General features: G+C 48.2%; 1 protein-coding gene across 1 annotated transcript in view; it reads right to left on the bottom strand.

The window, feature by feature from the left end:
• The window catches only part of LOC133341422 (carboxypeptidase N subunit 2-like), a 67,590-nt gene that overhangs the window by 25,056 nt on the left and 18,294 nt on the right, over nucleotides 1-24,240 (bottom strand). The window contains exons 2-3 of the mRNA XM_061550040.1: nucleotides 22,201-22,339; nucleotides 442-808 (exon numbers count right to left, since the gene is read on the bottom strand). Of these exons, the coding sequence (XP_061406024.1) occupies nucleotides 442-808; nucleotides 22,201-22,339 (506 nt within the window). The remainder of the gene's footprint in view (nucleotides 1-441; nucleotides 809-22,200; nucleotides 22,340-24,240) is intronic.

Raw genomic sequence — 24,240 nt, 5'->3', positions numbered from 1 at the left:
CCCAGCAGCATAAAAAAGGCGGCTTAATCCTAGCTGGCTTATCTACATATGCCATCTACATTACAAAGGCTCAGTTCCAGCAGCAGTACTGACCATCTCACAACTCATCCTCTCCCGCGGCCCTTCCTGGCTCCTCCCCCCTTAACCAGTATATAAGGTCGTACCTCTGGGCCTTCTCTCCACTTGATACAGATTTTTTGCTGTGACAGTTTCACCTGAAGACGGAAGCTTGTGTTGCCTCCGACACGTCGTGATTTTATTGTTTTTATTTTTTATTAATTTTAATTTCATTTTTTACCTACGTGACTTTACCGAAATAACTAAGAATATGAATCCTTGCAGTCACGAAAGCTTAAAATCTAGAATTATTCCCTGACTATCAGCCCTAACAGGAATGGTCGACAACTGCTTCCCATGCAAATACAACTTCTTTAAATTCACCAGGTCAAACACCGCAGTGGGGACGGTCGTCAGCTGGTTGGCATGCAGCTGCAGACGCATCAGCTTCCCCAGTTTGTCAAAGAGCTTTGGTGGCAGGGACTTCAGTTGGTTAGCTTCCATATCCAGTCGCGTCAGTTCAGTCAATTGGTCAAACACAGCGTGCGGTATCGCCTGCAGTTGGTTATTGTCCAGATACAACTCATTCAGATTCACTAGATGGTCAAAGACCCCGGTGGGTAGAGCTGACAGTTGGTTCTGATTCAAAAACAGATTCTGCAGATTCACCAGCCGGTTAAACACCCCCTCAGGAACGACCATCAGCAGATGCCCAGACAAATACAAGATGTGGAAATTCGCCAAAATGTGCCTGGATTAAAGTTCACTGCAGCCAGATTGCCGATCTGAAATTCCACAAGTATTTGCTTTCTTATTTATATTTTCGAGGCATTATTATACCAAATTAAGAAGCAGCGTAATATTACGACGTTTATATGTGGGTGTTTTGCTCCATTTATTAAATTTGTTATATTAACGCCAGGTCTGCTTTATGTTCACGGATGCGGTCCGAGACATGTCGTTTGGTTTCCCCAATGTAACTGCTACCACAGAGGCAACTTAGTTTGTAGACGCCAGGGTACTGTATGTCTGGAACCACATCTTTTACAGACGGGACCAGATCACGGATTTTATGTCTTGTGTTGAATCGGACCTGGATCTTGTGTATAATCAGGATTTTGGAGATCTTTTTTGTGACCCCAGCAATGTAGGGTAAGGTGATGGTCTTGAAAGGCTCCTCAACAGGATCCTTCTTGATGGTTAGAGTGATGGCTTTGCGGATTGTGTAGTCGGAGTAACCATTAGCCTTAAGAGCTTGGCGTACGTGTTTGAGTTCACTGGCAATGTGTTCCTGGTCGGAGATGCATTGGGCTCTATGGTATAGAGTCTTGATGAGGGAATTCTTCTGGGATGGATGGTGGTGGGAATCCGGTTTTAGGTAAGCATCCGTATGGGTGGCTTTCCTGTAGACAGAGTGGCTCATTGAACCATCATGTCTCCTTTTAATTAGGACATCCAAAAAGGGTAGCTTGCCATCTTTTTCGACTTCCATTGTGAATCGGATGGCTGGGTGTATGGAATTGATGTGGTTGAGAAATTGGTCTAGAGCAGGCCGGCCATGTGGCCAGATGACTAAAGTGTCGTCTACGTACCTCTTCCATAAGGTCGGGCGTAGAGTGGCAGTCTGGATGGCGTCAGTCTCAAATTTCTCCATGAAGATGTTGGCTACAACCGGAGATAGGGAGGAGCCCATTGGGGTGCCCTCAGTTTGCTTGTAGAAAGTCCCATTCCAGGTGAAGTATGTATTGGTTAAGCAGTGTCTCACCAGGGGGGGTACCCCAGCATTCAGTCCTTGATGAACCAAGTCTTCAATGATTGCGATGGTGTCAGGTACAGGAACCTTGTTGAATAAGGAAACCACATCAAAACTGACAAGCAGGTCACCTGGGGACAGGGCAATCCCCTTGATTATCGATACCAGGTCAGTAGAGTTTAGTACCGCAGAGGTGGTTTTTCCAGTGAAAGGCCGTAGGATTTCAGACAAAAAACGAGCCAATTTATAGGTGGGGGAGTTGATAGTAGAGACAATGGGACGAAGAGGTGTATCTTCTTTATGTATCTTTGGCAAACCGTATAATCTTGGTGGCCGGGCTGCAGAAGGTTTCAACGAGAACTGTTTGGTCTGATCAATTAATGCGGTTGAATCAGAAATTATTTGCTTGGTTTTTGAGACGAGGCTGTTGGTGGGGTCTCTTTTTATTTTTGTATAGCTGCCATCGTTGAGTAGTTCTTGGATTTTTGTTGTTGTATTCTGTTTTGTCCATGATGACAGTGGCATTGCCTTTGTCGGCTGAGAGGATGACAATGTCATCCCTCTTTTTTAATTGAGCTAATTCAAAACGCTCATCTTTGCTGATGTTGCTAGCTGGCATCTTAGCGTTTTTGAGGGTTGCAGAGATTTCAGATCTTGCTACGCCTGCAGCGATGTGACTCAGGCCCTTGAGAGCTACATCTACTCGAGCAATAATATCATTAACTGGTATGTGTCTAGGTGTGACTGCAAAGTTTAGTCCTTTAGCTAAAACGGATTTCAGACCTTCAGAAATAGAACTGTTACTGCGATTAATTACGACTTTGTTAATATCGAGCTTTTCAATGTGTGCGTCCGGTTTCTTGTTTGAGAGGCGGTTGAATTTGGAAATCAAGTTGTCCTTACATTTAGTCGACATAGCGGCAGCTGACAAAGCAACATAACAACCACACCACAGCACACGATAATTCACACAGACCAACTAAACAAAGAGCACCAACAACGCGTCACTTTCCTCACATCGGAATTGGCCACACATCCGATTGTAGCAGTGTTCCAAGACTCAATGAGGCTCCCATGGGCAGGCAAATGCGGGAATTAATTACACTGATCGAATAGAAATGTTCCAGAGGGAATTCTTTGCGAGCTCTAAACATATTGCGGCTCGCTGTACCACACCACGCAGACAGTGCGCACGGTATGGAGCGATGTGCCGAGATGTGAGGTGAACACAGCGCCGCTAACGCGACGAAGGGACCCGTGTTGAACTCCACTCCCGTGTGAAGAGCGACGCTCTCTTGTAGAGGCTGCTCTACAGCAAGAGGGGGAGGGTGCTGATCTGCGATTCGTGCTCAATGATGAACTCACAGCCCTCCCCGCTGGGTTGTTTGACAGACTGACGCAACTGACTGTTCTGGACCTTGGTACCAACCAGCTAAAGGCTCTACCCGCCGGGGTGTTTGATCGCCTGGTGAATCTGCAGCAGCTGTATCTGTGGGCAAACCAGCTGGTGCCTCTATCCGTTGTGGTTTTCGACAAAGTGACCCAGGTCACTCATCTGGGTCTGGACCTCAACCAACTGAAGAGCATCCCCAAGGGTGCGTACCACTTACACAGCTGCCTCTACTCGCATCGCAATTTTAAGCAAGTTCTGCTCCACCAACGTCTTGGAGTTGGAGCAGCCGTACGCAGGGTTAGCGTCCACTAGGATGAAGCAGCACGCCTTGATAATCGTCATGATGCCATCCTGGTGAAGGGAGGCGCGGTGAAGATAGAGAGAAAAAAGCTCGTGAAAACGGCACATACGTGTGGATTGTTACGCTTTTCAACATGCTTTTGTCTTCCATGTCTGTAAATATGCATTATTCATCTATGTCCAGCAAAAGAATACAACACAGCTACCTCATATTCCACTAGTTGAACTGTCTTGTCGAACTGCGATCATCCACGCCATTTGCTTTTCAGCCGGTGGCGAGAGCCGAACTCGGGAAAAGTGCTCAGCCCTGGCGGCGTTCAATACGTTTATAGTGATAAATAAAGTCATCATATCAAGTTATCAGCTACTCTTCATATTAATTTCCAAAATTAAACCAACTCGTGCATCATTGTTATTGTCATCGCGCAATCCGTGTCCCTTTAACGCGTTAAGACAAAGAACGGGGAGCGCCTGTTCTCGCTACAGTCGTGGTGCTGGCAGCAGCTGTCGCCATCTTCCACGACCCTGAGATGCAACAATCCACCCAGCAGCTGCACGCGATCAGATGCCCCACAGAGACTGCACCGCGTCGAATGGTGGCTACGGGTACCATGATGGTAATCATGGCTGTGATGATGATGATGATAATGTGGTGGTGATAATGACGACGACAATGGCAGTATGGTCCAGCAGTGGAGTTTGTTGTGTGGATATCAGAACAGACGAGACGTAAATATGGCAGTACCGAGAGTAGGCACCACCACCATTTGTTGTTGTTCAAGGGAAATGTTTTGTATTGCGAATCAAAGTTATTATCTGCTCAAATGAGGAATGCGGCATTGGTGCTAATCTCTTGCGTACAGCGCTGAATGAGTGGTGGAAATTTCACATTCATAAACCGGGGGCGATTCTTTCCAAAGTACAATCACTGCTGACTTCCCCGTGAATTAATTCTCATTTTATCGACCACGTCTATACAATATTCGTTACACGCACAATTTCCCACGGTATATCGTTAACGAATTAATCGATTAATCGCTTCGTGAATTTAGTCATTTAATTAATTCAACATTCATATGAATTGACAACATTTAACCAAGTCCTACCTCATCATCAATTGTAAAGACACCATCTCTGGTTATATAAAACATCAGTTGAGTTAACTTACAAATGTTATCACAAGGCTATCAGTAACATCAAGCAATTCCTAATTCAATAAATCGTCCTTTATTTAGTTAGCAGCATCCCGGACACTCCCAGCTCCCGCAACAAAGAAGATGGAGATTTGTGGATTTAAAATTAATCAAGGAATGTGCCGATGCATTGATTCATGGGTTACTTTAATTGTAACGCTCATAACACACTCAATAACAATCGTTAATGCAAATAATATGTGCAATCTATTATGTACTGCGTGTGCAAGGAGTCGCATCTGTACTGCCTCTTGTCTGTACCTGAGAGTGCACGGAGCCTCACGCATCTCTCAATGTATCTCTCGCAGCGAGATGATGGTGACAAATATCTCTCAATGCATCTATATCGCAATTTGTGCAAACAAAATGTAACTAGCCCTTTGCCCGTTTCAGGAAATTTGAAACTTGCAAGCGAAAAGCAGACCGCGACGTGATATTCATTGCATCAATTCGTGTGCAATTTGTAAGGCCGTGGTGACACAGACTTATTTCATTTAAAGGTTATTATAATCCCTTGTTCATCATGACGACCTTGTTACTTCTATGTCTCAACAACGTTACGGAGATCACATAACGTGAGGGTTCTGCCTTTGTAGTGAGGGTTGTAAGTTGACGCTGAGGAGGTAGGAGGAGGAGCCTCGCCCCCCCCCCCCCCCCATATGGAGTGACGTCACCCGCTAATTATTATTCATGGAGGGGGTGGGGCATTTGGAAGACGTCACCTCTTCATGATTATTAATGAGGGGGGCTGTTCGATGTGGAGTGACGTCGCCTGCTCATCTTTATTAATGAGGGGGGGGGTGCTACATGTGAAGGACGTCACCTGTTCATGATTATTAAGGAGGCTGGCCGACGTGGAGTGACGTCACGCGCGGAACACAGACATGCTTGGCTCATTATAGTAGTAAATGGAGCTGGAAAGACTGAGAATTGAGGAGGATAGGGAAAGAGACGAGGCAGGGTAGCCATGGAGACATAGTCCTGATGGGGTGGTGAAAGAGAGAAGAAAAGAATTACATAGAAAACAGGGGGAACATAGAGAGGAGGGAGAGAGGGGGTAGAGAGAGAGGGGGTACAGAGAGAGGGAATGTGTAAGCAGGAGGAGAGCAGAGCGTACAATCTTTTGTGAAATGTTTCATTTAAAAGGGGGGAGGGGCACATAAAGCTAAGCATTGAAAAAGCTAAAAAACGAAATGATGAACGAAGCAAAGTGCCGACTACACCGAGCATTTTCTTGTTTCCTCTGATCGTAAAAAAAAAGAGGAAAGACGGACACGTGAGTGATGGGAGACGGGAAGAGAGACGGCGATCGCGCACACAGGCGGCAGGAGAGTGGAAGAGTTCTGGAGTTATAATTGGAGTAACTCGGTAGTGGTTTAATCTGCACGCTCATGCACCCCGTATCGCGTGAGAGTTACTGACCTGCAAACAGATTCACAGATTGACTTGCAGACCGACTCGCAGATGTTGGTGTGAAGGAGAGGGGTGCGTTACTTGTATGTGATTTGTCTGTGCGTCCTGCCTGCTCGCCCGTGTATTTGTGGAATTCACTGCTGTGGTAGCAGTTACATTGGGGAAACCAAACGACATGTCTCCTGTCAAAGACCCTGAGATTATAATTATGATTACATTTTGCAATTGATTATAATGAATAGGTATTACCAAGTGATGGTTATGATAATGATGAGGACAACATTAGACGATGTGCTATTTATATATCCCGTGTATCGTTCATTGCCACTTCTTGTTACACAAAGGCCTCTCTACATGCTGACAATACATTAGCACTCGACTTATCCCACACGGGACGTACAGTGCGTGCGCAGTCATTCGACTGGACACATTGTGTACGAACGCACGCGTGTCCCTCGTTGTAGAGGCATGAACACACACACGCAGTTCTGTGCATGACATTGTCACATCTCGGTTTGAGCCTGGATCATGGGTGGATGTGTGGCCACAAAGCACAAACCAAGCTGGAACAGAGCTGCGGGGCTACGTTATAGGTGTAGTGTTCGCAATCTGTGAGAGAGCGGATGGTAAACAAAGTTTTCCCGCTCAATCAAACGGTCAGGGTCAAATGGGGTGAGGTAGGATCCAAACGCCAGATTTGGAAGGACCAATCGGAGGGTTCCACAAGGTGGCCGGGGATTGGACAACCCGGCCACGAACAGGTATAAAAGCCAGAGCGCTGAGAGCTCTTGGCCAGTTCTGCTACACGAAGACCCAAGTCGGCCGAAGACATCTAGGACCCTGGACCAAGCCCTCCAGCCCTTATCAGGGCTAGGGCTCAGTGTAACCAGTGGTCGGGGAGAGATCCCCTAGGTCCAGTCAGAGGACGCTGGGATTGCAGGGAGATTAGACAGCCTGCAAGGTCCGGAGGCTGTACCTCCTTAGAATAGGAGCTAAGCATGAGTGCGGAGCTGTACAAGGTCCGGAGGCTGTACCTCCTCAGGGTAATGGATGAGGGGACCGTATACCCCTTTGTGTGATAGGGACTGTGTAATAAGACAATAAACAGTGTGTGCCATAAAGAAGTTTATAAGTCCGTCCTTTACAACACTACAACTGAAGTCAGAAGATGGAAACAAGACGAATGAACCGCACGCGAAGTCCCGACGACAAAAGCTCCAACTCACCTGTGGGTGCTGAGGGCACCGCTGAAGACGCCGGCGTGCCGACGGCCGCCCCACCACCAGCGGAGCAGCCGATCGCCGCGAGCGGCGGTATCCAGGCTGCTCACGTCCGTCTTGCCCAGATTCTGCATGCGGCAGCAGCCATCCTCGAGGAAATTACCTTGGGGGCGGCGGGCAGAGCAGAGCTGCCGACGGCGGACGTTCCCGCCATTACCAACCAGGAAGGGTTATATTTTCCCACTGAAGGGTCACGTGGTTCCACCGGAAGCAGAAGCTACGTGCATGCTGGGAACTCCGGCGGACAATCACGGCACACCGCATCATCAGAGTGCGACGCTGCCTCCACAAGCCGCTCCAACAACGCCACGTCATTACGGCTGCGACGCCGTACATTGAATGTCATGGATCAAGCCATTGCCGCGTTTGGAGCTGAGTCCGACCAAGACGAAGAGGACAACACGGCTGCTCTACAGCAACGCCTGCCTGTCTTCCGGGAATTCTCGTCCACAGGGGGCGACTGGGTGGCGTTTCAACGTCGCTTCCTCAGCCACCAGGAGATGGTGGGCTGGTCGGATGCACAGGCGCTACGTGCACTGCCAGCCACCTTGGACGACGACGCTCTCGCTGTGCTCATCTCTATTTCCAAGCGGCAAAGAGCGACACTACAAGCGGCACTTCGGCGGCTGTCCGATGTCTACGGACCTCCTTCTGCCACACGCCACCAGTTTTACGAGAGACGGTGCAAGCCAAGAGAATCGCCATTGGCGTTCCGCACCGCGCTACTCGCCATGGCAAGAGCGGCTTACCCCCGCATGGACGATGAGGCCATCGACGCTCTTGTCCTACAGAAGCTGGTGGAGATGGCGCGGGAACTGCGCCTTGTCATCCAAGCCGTGGATGATGAAGATATGTGCTCGCTGCGAGCTGCCCGGAGCATCCATGCTCACTTGATGCTCGACCAGGACGAGCCCATCACTGCATCGGCTACAACATCGGGGCCTACCAGCAGGGACGACGATCGCTCTCCAGATCGGGTCTTCTCAACATCCAGGGCGACAGGCCGGTGATCACCGGATCGCACTAGACGCCGCGACGACCAGGAGCGGGGACGGGCCTTGCCCCGCAGCGACGTAACGTGCTTCAGCTGTGGCCGCCGAGGCCACATCTCTTCCGTCTGCTGTGCACCTCGTCGACGCTCCTCCGGATCCCAAGACCGGGACCACAAGGCTCCCAGTGCACCGCGGCATAAACAGGCGAGTCGCAGCACCCCTCATGTTCGGCCCTCACTCACACCTTACACACCACAACGCACCGTTGACTTCGCTCGGGATTCAGCGTATGACGCGCGGTGTTCGGGCGACTCTTCACGGCCACTCCGACCTGGGCAGTGGTCAGAGCTGGCCCATAGAGTGGTCGCAGCGATGGCGGGTTCCTCGGCAGTTGTTGGTTCGATCGAGGGGGTAGAGTTTCATGTGCTTGTCGATACCGGTGCATCTGCCACTATAATTTCCAATTTGATTTATAACATACTGCCGGTGCGATGTCGACCATTGCAAAAGGCCTCTGTTCTGTGTTTTGCCGCAAATGGAAGGTCTCTGGGGATTATCGGGCAAATTCGGGCGCAAATTGCAATTGGTGATATTAAATTGTCCGTTCCTGTTTTGGTCTCTTCTTCCCTCGTGGTGCCGTGTCTCCTGGGAACTGATTTTCTCGCCAAAATGTCCATTAAAATTCTCATCGACCAGGGATGTATTGAACTCCCGTTGGGCCGCCGGACGGCATTTTTACCCGCAGCCACGCAGTTACAAATGGCAAATGCCTCTGTGCAGGCTTTTACGGCTTGCGCTGTACGCATTCCACCAGGGGCACAAATGCTTGTACCCTTGCGGTTAAAGAAACCGCTCGCTCCCACCGCCTCGGTAAATGGCATTCTGTTGGGGCCCTCCAACACAGCAGTTAAGAGCCTATCATTGGTGGCCGCGCAGACTCTCGTAGTGGGGGCGACAGAGAGCCATTTTTACAAGTTTTAAATGTTGGTCTGTCCGAAACTGTCATTCCACAGGAGACAGTGCTCGCTCATGCAACAGTGGTGCCTCTGGGGACCGAGGTTGTTGGACATGTATCTGACAGTCGGCAGCCTCACCCTCCTCCTAAGTTAGACGAGGGATGGATAGACGCTCTCTGCACTGATGCCGGCGATTTATCCGGGTCACAGCAGATTAAATTGCGGGCTCTTTTGCGGGAATTCTCGGATGTGTTCAGCAAATCACAATTTGATATTGGCTGCACCAAGCTGCTGTATCACCACATTGATACTGGTGATGCTGCCCCTATCCGCCAAACCCCGTTTTGGCTCAGCCCGGGGGAGAAACAGCATGTGAAATGGGCAGTTGATGACATGCTGGCGGCTGATATCATTTCTCCTTCAACCAGCCCCTGGGGTGCTCCGATAGTGCTGGTCAAAAAGCACAATGGCAGTCTTCGATTCTGTGTCGATTTTCGACGCCTAAATAAAATTTCCGTGGCTGACGCCTATCCTCTTCCACGTATGGATGAGTCATTGGATGCTCTGGCAGGGGCACGTTATTTTTCCACGTTAGACCATCTGTCGGGGTTTTGGCAACTTCCCCTCGACAAAGCATCGAGGCAAAAGACTGCTTTTCGGACACCACAGGGCCTTTTTGAGTTCAATAGATTGCCCATGGGTCTCCACTCGGCCCCAGCGATGTTCCAGAGGCTCATGGAGATAGTCCTCGCTGGGCTCCAGTGGGACTCATGTCTCATCTACCTTGACGATGTTATCGTCTTTGGCCGCACGTTCAACGAACACATTGAACGGTTGCGTGCTGTTTTCGAAAAGATGCGAGCTGCTAACCTGAAATTCAAACCGCAGAAATGCCACCTTCTGCGTGAGTCTGTGCGCTATCTGGGCCACATAGTCAGCTGCTCAGGAATTTCCACCGACCCTAAAAAGACAAAATGTGTCAGCCAATGGACTACCCCCACCTCTGCGAGGCATGTTCGCAGCTTTATCGGGTTCGCGTCGTATTACCGACGGTTTGTGGCTGGTTTTGCTACAATCGCCAAGCCACTGCATGCTCTTATGGCGAAAGGGGTCAAATTTAATTGGGGAGATGCAGAACAGGCCGCATTTGACTCCTTGCGGAACGCTCTTGTAGCAGCACCGCCCTTAGCTTACCCCGATTTTGCGAAACCGTTTATTCTGGACACCGATGCCAGCAACACCGGGATCGGCAGGGTGCTGTCCCAAACCGTAAATGGCGTTGAGAGGGTCGTTGCCTATGGAAGCAAGGTCTTGTCCCCTGCAGAGCAACGCTATTGCATGTCCCGATGCGAGCTGCTGGCCATTGTTTACTTTATCCAGCAATACAGGCCATACCTGTACGGTCAACGATTTACCGTTCGTTTCGATTACTCTGCGTTGCAATACGCTTTGCGCGTTGACCAACCTTCCGGCCAGCTCTCCCGGTGGCTTGAAGTCCTCCAGGACTACAATTTCATGGTGATTTACCGTAAGGGTACACAGCACAGCAATGCCGATGCGCTATCTCGTCTTCCGCCAGGGAATAAATGCGCGTGCTTTACGGGTTCTGGCCGCTGCAAGCCGCCAATGGTACAGCCGGTTGCGCCTCCTGAAACATTTTCTGATGCATTTCCCTCCGATTCTGTGCCAGGAGCGGACCACGACAATCCGCCAGCAGGTGACGACTTGCTGAGGATAACGCTGGATGAATGGGGTCAGCACCAAAAGAACGACGCGTCATTGTTGTCTCTGCGTCGTCGCGCATGTGATACGGCCTCACGTTCTGGTAATTTGAACTCTTTCGCTATGCGGCAGGGTCTGCTCATGCATTGGGATGCAGATTCCTGCCATTAAAAAATTGTGGTGCCTTCGGCTTCGCGATGTACAGCCGTGTGCGCGGCACACGAGCGATTGTCGCACCTGGGTGTGCACAAAACCATGGGTTTGCTACGATTGCACTTTTACTGGCCGGGAATGCTTCGCGATGTAACTGATATTTAATGGGCTGCACCCAATGTGCACGACAGAAGCTGCCGGCGAAGCCGGCATGCCCACCACTGCAGCCCATCTCGGTATCCCGTGTAAACGAGCTGGTTGCTCTTATCATTTTAGAGCCTTTCCCTACTATGCCTCGTGGTAACAAGTACCTTCTGGTTGGGGTTGAGTATTTTACATGGTGGCCTATGGCCTGGGCCCTCCCCAACCAGTTAGCAGCAGCTGTCGTGGACGCCTTTGTTCAGGGCTATGTGTTGGACAAGGGCGCTCCAGAACGGCTGTTGACCGATCAGGGAAGAACATTTTCAGGTACCCTGTTGAGCGAGGTATGCCGCCTGTTGGGTACTAAAAAGGTGCGCACTTCGCCTTATCACCCTCAAACTGACGGAATGGTGGAGCGCCTGCACAGGATGCTCACCTCTATGCTGTGCCATCAGGTTGATGAATCCCACCAAGACTGGGACTTGCAGATTTCGAGGGTCCTCACTGCTTACCGCATGGCGCCCACATGCAGCGACGGGGTTCTCCTCGTTTTTCCTAATGTATGGCAGGGAGGCCATTCCGCTGACATTCAGCTTGGGATAGAGCAGCTTCCACGGTCATCGAAGCTCGCTGATCTTTTACGCTTCAATCTCCGGAAGTTGTCTGAGGCACGTGATGCGGCGATTGAAAATTCCGCCTCCCGCCAGCGGGCCAATTCGAGGTTGCAAGCCCCTCGCACGTCCATGCATCAGTGGGCTGCAGGTGATAAGGCATGGCTTCATTGCTCCGAGGTGCCAGTGTCTACATTGGCAAAGCTCCTTAAACCATGGCGGGGTCCGGTTGAAGTGGTCGAGATTGTATGACCACAATATATTAAAATCTGTTGGGAACGGCGTCGATGGTTTGTGCACCCTTCTCGTTTGAAGCCATTTGTTGCTCCGCGTGGCTCTGCATCAAACTCACAACATGAGGACCGGGCATGTGATGTGTCCGACGAGCCGGATGTCACCCCGTTGGTACCTAATCCACGGCGCAGACGTGTCATTCCTCCCGCAGATGATGCGGGACTGATGGAGTCGTGCGAGCCACGTTCTGCCGCTGGGAACCAGGGAGCGCCACGAGTCTCTACAGACAGGCCTCTGGACCCGCCCAACATTTTTGCCAGGCTGCCTCACCCGCCTGCGCCTAGAGTCTCCACAGAGAGACCTCCTAACCCACCCAACATGTTTGCCAGGCTGCCTGACCCGTCTGCACCAAGAGTCTCTGCAGAGAGGCCCCCTGTCCCTACCGACATTTTTGCCAGGCTGCCTGACCAGCCTGCAACCCGGATGAGGACACCCATCCCCTACGATGGGCCCGCGAAATATATGCGGGCTAAATCACGTCGCTTTTCATGATTGGCCATCGTTTTTTTCTGCAGCTTAATGCTGCATGGGTTCATACTCTTAGTTCTTTCGGTAAAGTCACGTAGGGGTTGTTGTGTCGCGAATGTCATTATTGGTGATTATCTCTCACCGAGTACATATGTTGTGTTATATTGGCCTTTCTTGTAGTTCTTGTTGTTTTTGTGGTTCTCGTTTTTTTTGGCACACTCATCGGTTCATTGATGGGGTTTTTTTCTCTTTGTAACAACCGGGATTGCTGAGGCTTCCGAAGGGGGGTGATGTAGTGGTGATAACTACTTGCTGTTCGCATGCTGCGAGAGAGCGGATCGTAAACAAAGTTTTCCCGCTCAATCAAACGGTCAGGGTCAAATGGGGTGAGGTAGGATCCAAACGCCAGATTTGGAAGGACCAATCGGAGGGTTCCACAAGGTGGCCGGGGATTGGACAACCCGGCCACGAACAGGTATAAAAGCCAGAGCGCTGAGAGCTCTTGGCCAGTTCTGCTACGCAAAGACCCAAGTCGGCCAAAGACATCTAGGACCCTGGACCAAGCCCTCCAGCCCATATCAGGGCTAGGGCTCAGTGTAACCAGTGGTCGGGGAGAGATCCCCTAGATACAGCCAGAGGACGCTGGGATAGCAGGGAGATTAGACAGCCTGCAAGGTCCGGAGGCTGTACCGCCTTAGAATAGGAGCTAAGCATGAGTGCGGAGCTGTACAAGGTCTGGAGGCTGTACCTCCTCATGGTAACGGGTGAGGGGACCGTATACCCCTTTGTGTGATAGGGACTGTGTAATAAGACAATAAACAGTGTGTGCCATAAAGAAGTTTATAAGTCCATCCTTTACAACACTACATGGGCATCAGAGGGCAGCGTAGCAATTAGGACTGCAATGGGCGATGTATGGGAAAAAGAGGCGTGCATTGTTTATTTATTTATCTTTACAGAAGCTGCCGCACTGAATTGACGCGCGTAAGGAGTTGGGCCTGGGCATTCCGGGTAGTGTTTAGTGGCACCCCTCCTCGAAACGTGCAGTGGAATTAAGCCAAACGCTCCACCGCTAGCAGTTGCGTGAGCAAGAAGGCAACTGCAGGGATGCACCTTTACCTCTTAACTGAGAGACCAGGACAAATTGTACTGTGTGGTGATTTAGGCCGCCATGCGGTTTGTAGATGGTTTGGAACCAGTAACCGATTCTGAAAACGGTTAGTGGAATACAGGTTCAATCTTAATTTGGAGCTTTCGCGAATGCAGGGAATACAGGTTGCCATATAACACCTCTAATAACTCATACTTCTTGAAATCTTGATGAGATTATTTAGAGAACACTTTTTTTACGTGACACAATATGGATATCGTACACGTTGATATCTTAACTGCATCTGCTATACAGTATCTCACTAACAACCAGCTGCAGGCCATTTTCAAGGGATTGTTTGACCGCTTGGGGAATCTGGAGATGCTGTACATGTGCTGCAACAAGCTCACAGAGATGCCCAGTGGCGTATTTAACAAACTTACCCGGCTGAAGAAGTTGAGTCTGGACCATCATCAACTGAAGAGCTTTCCCAGGGCGCGTTTCACAAACGGATCCAGCACTGCCAGCAACAGTTTCTACTTTGCCGCTGGGTACTGGAATAGAGATTAAGCTCGGCACGAGTAATGTTCAGTTTATAAAGCTACAGCGTTATTGAGATCCACAGTCATCGTCACCATCGTCATGGTATCCTCATGTGGTGCTCATGTTAACACACATGCGCGCCAGAACCAGGGTGCTTACCGGTTCGGGATGGTTATATACTCCTGGCCGGGACCTGCCGCGGAGAGGGGTCTGTGGGCAGTGTCTACGATCCCACAGAACCCCCGCTCCTCGGTGAGGAGCGGTAGAAACCGGTACAGACGGGTTAGGCCAACGGTGGCCAGGACCCATTTGAGGGGAAGGGGCTGGGGGAAGTGTACGATCACGCAGAACCCCACCCCTCGGTGAAAAACGGTATATAAAACGGGTTCTTGAAGGCGCAGGGCAGTTCGCCTCAAGCCGAAGCCCGCCTGGAGACTGGACCCGGGACCCCAAGCCACCGACGTCCTTTTTAAGGCCGGGGTTCAGTGCGGTGCCAGTGGTCGGAGGTTAGGACCCTGAGGTTCCCTCGGCCTGATGTCCTTCTGAGGGCCAGGTCCGGACGGGCCAGTGGTCAGGGACCCACCGGACCAGCGGTGGGTCAGCCTCCCCTAAGTCTAGCCAGCTGGAGGGCTAGAGAAGTCAGAGTAGCTAAAGTGACTAGGTACGATAGCCCGGAGGCTGTACCTCCCCAGGTTGTGGGTGAAAGGGACTGCTACCCCTTTGTGTAAGGGATTGAGTGCATCCTGTTATAATGCAAATAAACCGGGTCGCCTCTACGACGACTCCGTCTCCATACAAGAACATCAAACTCTTGTGCCTTCGTGCATCAGTGAATATTAAATGAGTGAATCATATTAAAAATGTAAGCTGATATTGAGCAGTTACAGAAACTCACGCGTGTTGTGCGGGATTGCGCTCATACAGCAACAACAATAACTCAACAACGATAACCACTACACAACAAAACACCAAAAAATTAAAATTACATATTACAAAGCACACAACAACCACAGCACAAGATAATTCACAGAGAATAACTAAAAAAAGAGAGCCAACTATGCGTCACTTTCCTCACACGGGAATTGGCCACATCCGATTGTAGCAGCAGCATCTTGAAGACAGAATCCCAAGACTCATTGAGGCTCCCATGAGCAGGCAAATGCGGGAATTATTTACACTGATCAAAATTTGGATTTAAAGCTTTCGTGACTGCAGGGATTCATCTTATTGGTTCTTTCGGTAAAGTCACGTAGAAGGGAAGTAATAAAATAATAAAAATAAAACATAATAAAATAAAATAATTCTCACGACGTTTCGGCTACAACGCAAGCAGCCGTCTTCAGGTGAAGAATGAGACACTGCCAAGCTAGGAGCTTATATATAAGCTGCGTTGGAGGTGGAAGAAGAGCGCCTTAACAAAAGAATGTGCATATGAAGAGGAATTTAGCATATTCATGGAAAATGCGTAGGAGGTGGGCGGGGGGGTTTCAAAGTCATATTATGCCCATGCATTATGCAGGATCAACAGCACCAAGGGGGGGTGCAGGGATTAGCAGTAACAAAGGAAAGGAATGTTAATGATATGTAGCTGCAGTTACTCAACAACCACGTAGAAAAAACTACATAAAAAAACTAAAGTATAAATTGCATAGCACCATCAGTATACTTACTATACTCTACAATAAGCTGAGTTACTAACAGCAAGTAATACATTACAATTCTACGTCGTAAAAATTATATAATATGCTTCCATCTAAACTTTATTCTATTGCATCACACGAGCATATACCGTACTATATACTGCCAACATTAAATTATATACTGTATTGCTGTAAACCAACCTATACCTTATACATTTAATATAACACTATGTATTATTCTACCCACCCTAATGTGTGTCGAAATGGTTTATTACGTCCTTCCAATGATTGCTAAGCCAGAATCCATCTTCTCGGTTAAAATTGTCTCTGTGACACCATCGCAATCATTGAAGACTTGGTTCATCAAGGACTGAATGCTGGGGTACCCCCCCTGGTGAGACATTGCTTAACCAATACATACTTCACCTGGAATGGAACTTTCTACAAGCAAACTGAGGGCACCCCAATGGGCTCCCCCCTATCTCCGGTTGTAGCCAACATCTTCATGGAGAAATTTGAGACTGACGCCATCCAGACTGCCACTCTACGCCCGACCTTATGGAAGAGGTACGTAGACGACACCTTTGTCATCTGGCCACATGGCCGGCCTGATCTAGACCAATTTCTCGACCACATCAATTCCATACACCCAGCCATCAGATTCACCATGGAAGTCGAAAAAGATGGCAAGCTACCCTTTTTGGATGTCCTAATCAAAAGGAGACCTGATGGTTCAATGAGCCACTCTGTCTACAGGAAAGCCACCCATACGGATTCTTACCTAAAACCGGATTCCCACCACCATCCATCCCAGAAGAATTCCCTCATCAAGACTCTATATCATAGAGCCCAATGCATCTCCGACCATGAACACATTGCCAGTGAACTCAAACACGTACGCCAAGCTCTTAAGGCTAATGGTTACTCCGACTACACAATCCGCAAAGCCATCACTCCAACCATCAAGAAGGATCCTGTTGAGGAGCCTTTCAAGACCATCACCTTACCCTACATTGCTGGGGTCACAAAAAAGATCTCAAAAATCCTGATTAAACACAAGATCCAGGTCCGATTCAACACAGTACATAAAATCCGTGATCTGGTACCGTCTGTAAAAGATGTGGTTCCAGACATACAGTACCCTGGCGTCTACAAACTAAGTTGCCTCTGTGGTAGCAGTTACATTGGGGAAACCAAACGACATGTCTCGGACCGCATCCGTGAACATAAAGCTGACCTGAAACACGGTAGGACAAACACCTCAGCCGTGGCAGATCACTGTTACAACTCAGTGGGCTCACATGATATTGACTTCTCCAAGACAGAGGTTCTCTGCAAGCCATCTGGCTATCATGAGAGATTCGTTCATGAGGCGATCCACATATACAAACACAGAGACAATTTTAACCGAGAAGATGGATTCTGGCTTAGCAATCATTGGAAGGACGTAATAAACCATTTCGACACACATTAGGGTGGGTAGAATAATACATAGTGTTATATTAAATGTATAAGGTATAGGTTGGTTTACAGCAATACAGTATATAATTTAATGTTGGCAGTATATAGTACGGTATATGCTCGTGTGATGCAATAGAATAAAGTTTAGATGGAAGCATATTATATAATTTTTACGACGTAGAATTGTAATGTATTACTTGCTGTTAGTAACTCAGCTTATTGTAGAGTATAGTAAGTATACTGATGGTGCTATGCAATTTATACTTTAGTTTTTTTATGTAGTTTATACTTTAGTTTTCTACGTGGTTGTTGAGTAACTGCAGCTACATATCATTAACATTCCTTTCCTTTGTTACTGCTAATCCCTGCACCCCCCCTTGGTGCTGTTGATCCTGCATAATGCATGGGCATAATATGACTTTGAAACCCCCCCGCCCACCTCCTACGCATTTTCCATGAATATGCTAAATTCCTCTTCATATGCACATTCTTTTGTTAAGGCGCTCTTCTTCCACCTCCAACGCAGCTTATATATAAGCTCCTAGCTTGGCAGTGTCTCATTCTTCACCTGAAGACGGCTGCTTGCGTTGTAGCCGAAACGTCGTGAGAATTATTTTATTTTATTATGTTTTATTTTTATTATTTTATTACTTCCCTTCTACGTGACTTTACCGAAAGAACCAAGAAGACTGATCAAAATGTTCCAGAGGGAATGCTTTGCGAGCTCTAAACATCTTGCCGATCGCTGTACTGCCCCACACAGACATTGCGCACGGCATGGAGCGAGGTACCGAGATGCAAGGTGAACACAACGCCGCTAACGCGACAAAGGGACCCGTGTTGAACTCCACTGCCGTGTGAAGAGCGACGCTCTCTTGTAGAGGCTCCTCTACAACAAGAGGTGGAGGGTGCTGATCTGTGATTCGTGCTCAGTGATGAACTCAGTCCTCCCCGCTAGGTTGTTTGACAGACTGACACAACTTACTGTTCTGGACCTTAGTACCAACCAGCTAACGAGTCTACCCGCCCGGGGTGTTTGATCGCCTGGTAAATCTGCAGCAGCTGTATCTGGGGGAAAACCAGCTGTTGGCTTTATCCGTAGGGGTGTTCGACAAACTGACCCAGCTCACTCATCTGGGTCTGGACCTCAACCAACTGAAGAGCATCCCCAAGGGTGCGTGCCACTGACGCAGCTGCCTCTACTCGCATCGCAATTTTAAGCAAGTTCTGCTCCACCAACGTCTTGGAGTTGGAGCAGCCATACGCAGGGTTAGCGTCCACTAGGATGGAGCAGCACGCCTTGATAATCGTCATGATGCCATCCTGGTGAAGGGAGGCGCGGTGGAGAGAGAGAAAAAGCTTGTAAAAACAGCACATACGTGTGGATAGTTACGCTTTTTAACATGCTTTTGTCTTCCATGTCTGTAAATATGCATTATTCATCTATGTCCGACAAACGAATACAATACAGCTACCTCATATTCCACTAGTTGAACTGTTGAAAAATCCTGGTCTAAGCCGAACATCGACATTCCATCAAAGCGATTGCCAGCCAAACATAATCGTCGCTTCGACTCGCGACCCCACCGCTACCGTTCAGCCTCTACCCCCTCCACAGAGCACCATGCGCAATGGAGATGATCTGCTGCTCCATGACCTCGTGGATGGAGTTGCGCTCGCTGTCGGCCATCTTGTCGAACTGCGCTGGTCCACGCCATTTGCTTCTCAGCCGGTGGCGAGAGCCGAACTCGGGAAAGCGCTCTGCCCTGGAGGGGTTCAATACGGTTATAGTGATAAAGTCATCATATCAAGTTATCAGCTACTCTTCATATTAATTTCCAAACTTAAACCAACTCGTGCATCATTTTTATTGTCATTGCGCAATCCATGTCCCTTTAACGCGTTAAGACATAGAACGGGGAGCGTCTGTTCTCTAGTGGTGCTGGCAGTAGCTGTCGCCATCTTCCACGACCCTGCGATGCAACAATCCACCCAGCAGCTGCATGTGATCAGATCCACCACAGAGACTGCACCGCGTCCAATGGTGGCTACGGGTACCATGATGGTGATGATGGCTGTGATGATGATGATAATGTGGTGGTGATGATGACGACAATGGCAGTATGGTCCAGCAGTGGATTGAGATGGCTGATATGTTTAAGCTGTTCCCGTGTATAGAGTTTGTAGTGTAGAGTTTGTTGTGCGGATGTCAGAACAGGCGAGACGTAAATATGGCGTTACCGAGAGTAGACACCACCACCATTTGTTGTTGTTCAAGGGAAATGTATTGTATTGCGAATCAAAGTTATTTTCTGCTCAAATGAGGATCGCGGCATTGGTGCTAATCTCTTGTGTACAGCGCTGAATGAGTGGTGGAAATTTCACGTTCATAAACCGGGGGCGAGTCTTTCCAAAGGACAACCACTGCTGACTTCCCCATGAATTAATTGTCATTTTATCGACCACGTCTATACAACATTCTTTACACGCACAATTTGCCACGATATTTCGTGAGCGAATTTATCGATTAATCGCTTCGTGAATGTAGTCATCTAATTTAATTCAATATTAATATTAATTGACTACATTTGCCCAAGTCTTACCTCGTCATCAATTGTAAAGACACCATATCAGGTTGAGGCCAAGACCAGCAGAACCAATCACCCTAGCTGACATCCCTCGATCACGCAAGGGCCATGTTCCCAGGCTCTCCCCCAATTGGCTGTAGAGCAGGACCGGCAGACCCGATCACCACGTGAGCCAGACATAGGCTCTCAATACACATCCACTGCTGGATGAGGTGCCGCCCCACCAGAGAATAAACAATACAAATAATGAAAAGTAAAATGTTTAAAGACTCCACCAGCAGAATGTTGCTGAATGTACCAGCATCGTAGGAATCTTCGATTGTTCGTCTGTGAGTCAGTGTTTGAGTCAGCGAGTCAGTATGCGATTCAGTGTGTGAGTCAGTGAATCGGTGTGTGAGCCAGCGAGTTAGTATGTGAATCAGTCTGTGTGTCAGTCAGCGAGTGTGTGAGTCAGTCTGAGTCGGTGTACAGTACGCCTCTCAAATATGTATCGTTTTGATAATCAGCTGTATCCTTTGATCATCATCATCAGCCAGTGTTGCTTCACTATTGAATGACGTCTTCCAAACTTGGTCGTATTTTGCCTCCGTTTTCTCATCCATCAGTTCTCTGTGTAATTCCAAAGCATACCCAACTCTATGCTGTTTATCTGCGATTTGTGATCTGATAAACTCACAGTCCTCCCCGCTGTGGTGTTTAACAGTCTGGCACAAATTACTTATCTGAACTTAGGTGACAACCAGCTTACAGCTCTCCCGGAGGGGTTTTTGACAACAAGGAAAATTTGCAGAAGCTGTTTCTAAACATCAACGAGGTGTCGGCTCTACCCGCCGGGGTGCTTGGAAAACTAACCCAGAAGTCCGTCCTAAGGGAGCTGCTGTGGTATAACGCTTAGGATGCTGGACTGGCCATCCAGAGGCGGCTGGTTCGATTCTACCTCTCCCTCGTGGTCGCTTCGGCTTGAAGCACATGCTGAGCAACGCGTCTCCGCCCACACGGTCCAATAACGTAGGAAAGCGTTGTGTTGCCCAGTTCCTAGAAAGTTATCATCGCGGGTCACCCGCTGATGACCCGCGATGGACTTGCCCTGAACGCGAATCACTATCAGCAGCAGCGGCTGCGTTCCAACCTGAACTCGACCCCCCCCCCCCCCCCCCGGCGAGTGACCTGCGGCTACCCCGCGGGTACGCGACTCAATGTAGGAGGCTACATTCAACACCCTGGTACATGTCGACCACGACCCCCAATGAAATATTAAATACGTATCCCGTAATTAAATCAAAGCCTTTGCGTTAAATATTGCATTCTATATTTGTGACTGAGTTGAATAACATAATATATCCGAGTAAAATACTACTTTATGATTATGATATCCATACTCACATCTACAGTGTCCACAATATCTGCTCAAAATCAGGTAACTGTCTCTTTACCTCTCATGAGGTTAGAAATAAACCCACGTGGTTATTCTTCTCACTCCTGAGCTCTCTGCCCCATCGTAGCTCCTCTGGCGCAAGCTATTTTGTGTACTGCATTGAGTCGGACCTGGATCTTGTTTGTTTAAGATTTGGAAATCTTTTTGGTAACACCTTCTATGTATGGCAAGGTGATGGTTTTGATTGGGTCCTCGGATGGTTGTCTCCCCATGGTTGGGGCTACTGTTTGCCATACTCCAGAGACAGCTCCCTTTACGGCCTTGTCTCAACAGTGGTAGATGAAAACATGCCAAAAGGTGAAGAACACGAAGACAAAGCATGTAACAAAGCATTCATGGCTCGGCTATAGTGAGCTGGGTGAGTTTATAAAACACCACGGTGGATAGAGCTGACAATTGTGTTAAGCCTTTGTAATTTGGCTGTTATACTCATATACTGGATGAGGTGAAGAGTGATTTGTTGCTCACAAATAGAATACATTGGGGAACAGCTGTGGCCTGGGGGTTAACGCAATAGGTTCTAAACCAGGCGTCATCCCCGCCAACTCCGCCACACCTCTCCAGCCCGCACTGACAAGCGTGGTGAGGTATGGTTAACCCCCCCCCCCCCCCCCCCCCCACTTGGAGACGCAATTCCCATTTGCAATGAAGTGTCCTTTATTTAACCACAACATGTGACACAGGGATCGAGTTCTGCATAAAGCGGGGGGATGAGACCCCACTGCGTCAAACAATCCATCGGGGAGCCTCTTTATGCGATTGCCTTGCAATTGCAGGGCCTGGGTGTTGTCAGGGATCCCAGAAGGAACTGAACTCAGTCCTTTGCTATCACAGTTCGTATAACGGAGTCCAGAACCTATGAAGCACGAACACTGCGAGGGACCCGCGGCTCCGTGTGCTCCCAGCTCTGAGCGAGACTCAGAGACTCCATCACAGACCTCGCCTCTTGAAATACTCAATCATTAAGGAACTGTGATGATTTTGATAAAGCGGTTATTTTGTGTCAGTTGTGATTATTAGTATCTTTTTGCACTTGCATTGCTCTCGGTTAATGTGCATTCTGTTTCTATACATAATACGTTTTTATTACTTTATTTTTAAATATCCATGCTGGTTTAATCCAGTAATGATTATTCTATAACAAAATAACAACCGTGTATTGTGTTTTGAATCGGAATCTGAATTAACATCGTTCAGCCATCGAATCCTAAGTCAAGAACCGATTCTGGAATCGACGAGTATGGATAAGGAAGGCATGGGATTTGTAGCAGGGGTTGAAATAAGTGGTCGGAATTAGCGAATGTTAAACAAGAGAAAGTGCGGGTAGTGGCGGAAATATCGGTAAGAGAAAAGGAAGACTTTAAAATAACACCAATATTGCGGGCTGAGGAAATGGGAGAAATAGAAAAGGAGGGTAAGAGTTGTTGGGACAGGGAGAAGGGGAACGAGAGGCAGGGGAAAATATAAATTGGGTTTTGAAAGGGTTGATGGACAGAAAGTGCCATTACATCCAAGATTGGATGGAGACCAGGCTTATTGACAAGCGGGAAACGATGATAGGGAAAAAGGAAGGAAAGGAGAAAAACATCTGGATGTCATCCACGATGAAATTTTTGGGAAAATAGAGCGAAGAAATGAGAGATTCGAGTTGCTAAATATTGAGAGAGAAAAGTAGGGAACCAAGAACAGACCCTTGAGGAACACCAACAGTGAAATGGGCTGGGGTGGAAGTGGCAATGATTGAATGAGACCGCAGAGGTGCGCAGACAAAGATAGGACTGTAGCCAGGAAAGTGGTGTGCCGGAAATACAAAGTTAAGAGAGAGTAGAGAGAAGAGTAGGATTGGGAACCGTGTCGAAATCTGAGGACAGATCAAGGAGTATAAGAATAGAAGAGAGACCAGCATGAGCAGACTTCGCCAGAATATTCTTAATCTAAAGAAAAACAGTTTCAGTTGAATGAGAGGGATGAGAACAAGATTGGAATTGAGGGTAGAGGAAGTTAGAAGAGATGTAGTGTGTAAGATAAAAGTATACCAGGAGTTTTAAGAGTTTGGAGATATATGGGAGAAGATATATGGGAGAAGAAAATGGGGCGGTAGATGCATCACTCTTTTCGCCTTTTTGGTGATTTTTGTTGTCATTTATCCCAATGTTATTTAGATGGTGATTAGCCGTATCACGTCATAAGACAAAGCATCCATTCGGAACCCTTGTAGAGCAGTGCAACCCATACTGTTACAGAATGGTGCGCACGCAAGCGTTTAGGCAAATTAATGCGGCTAAAGCACACAACCACTTGTACTCCCCGCTGAGACAATTTGCTGCGTTTCAGTTGCACTCGTATTACCACTTGTAATTCTGAATAATCAAGAATCAAAAAAGGTACGCCTCATACTTCTTTGGTAAAAAAATGTGTTTGCTTTTTATAAATGCACTGCTGTTATTAGAAATTGTTGCGTTCGCCGATGATTTTATACGTACATATATATTAATAGGTGTTATTAATCAATGTATTGTGAATATTAATACTGTGCTATGTAATGCATATTTATTGTAAAATTTGTATGCGTTTTTATGAGTGGGTTGATGGTGATGATAGTGGTAGAGTAGAGATGATTTAGTACTGAAGGAGGCAAGGTCTGTGCTGGACTCTCTGGGTCTTGCTCAGACTGGGAGCACGTGGAGCCACGAGTCCCTCAGAGTGTCCATGTGGCGTGCGTTCTGGACTCCAAAGGACGAACTTTGAAGTAAAAAG

The sequence above is a fragment of the Lethenteron reissneri genome, chromosome 2, assembly GCF_015708825.2.
Source record: "Lethenteron reissneri isolate LAM-NWPU_2019-01 chromosome 2, ASM1570882v1, whole genome shotgun sequence".
NCBI classification, from domain to species: domain Eukaryota; kingdom Metazoa; phylum Chordata; class Hyperoartia; order Petromyzontiformes; family Petromyzontidae; genus Lethenteron; species Lethenteron reissneri.
Note: the sequence above shows the minus strand (reverse complement) of the source record. Positions and strands in the feature narration are given on the sequence as shown.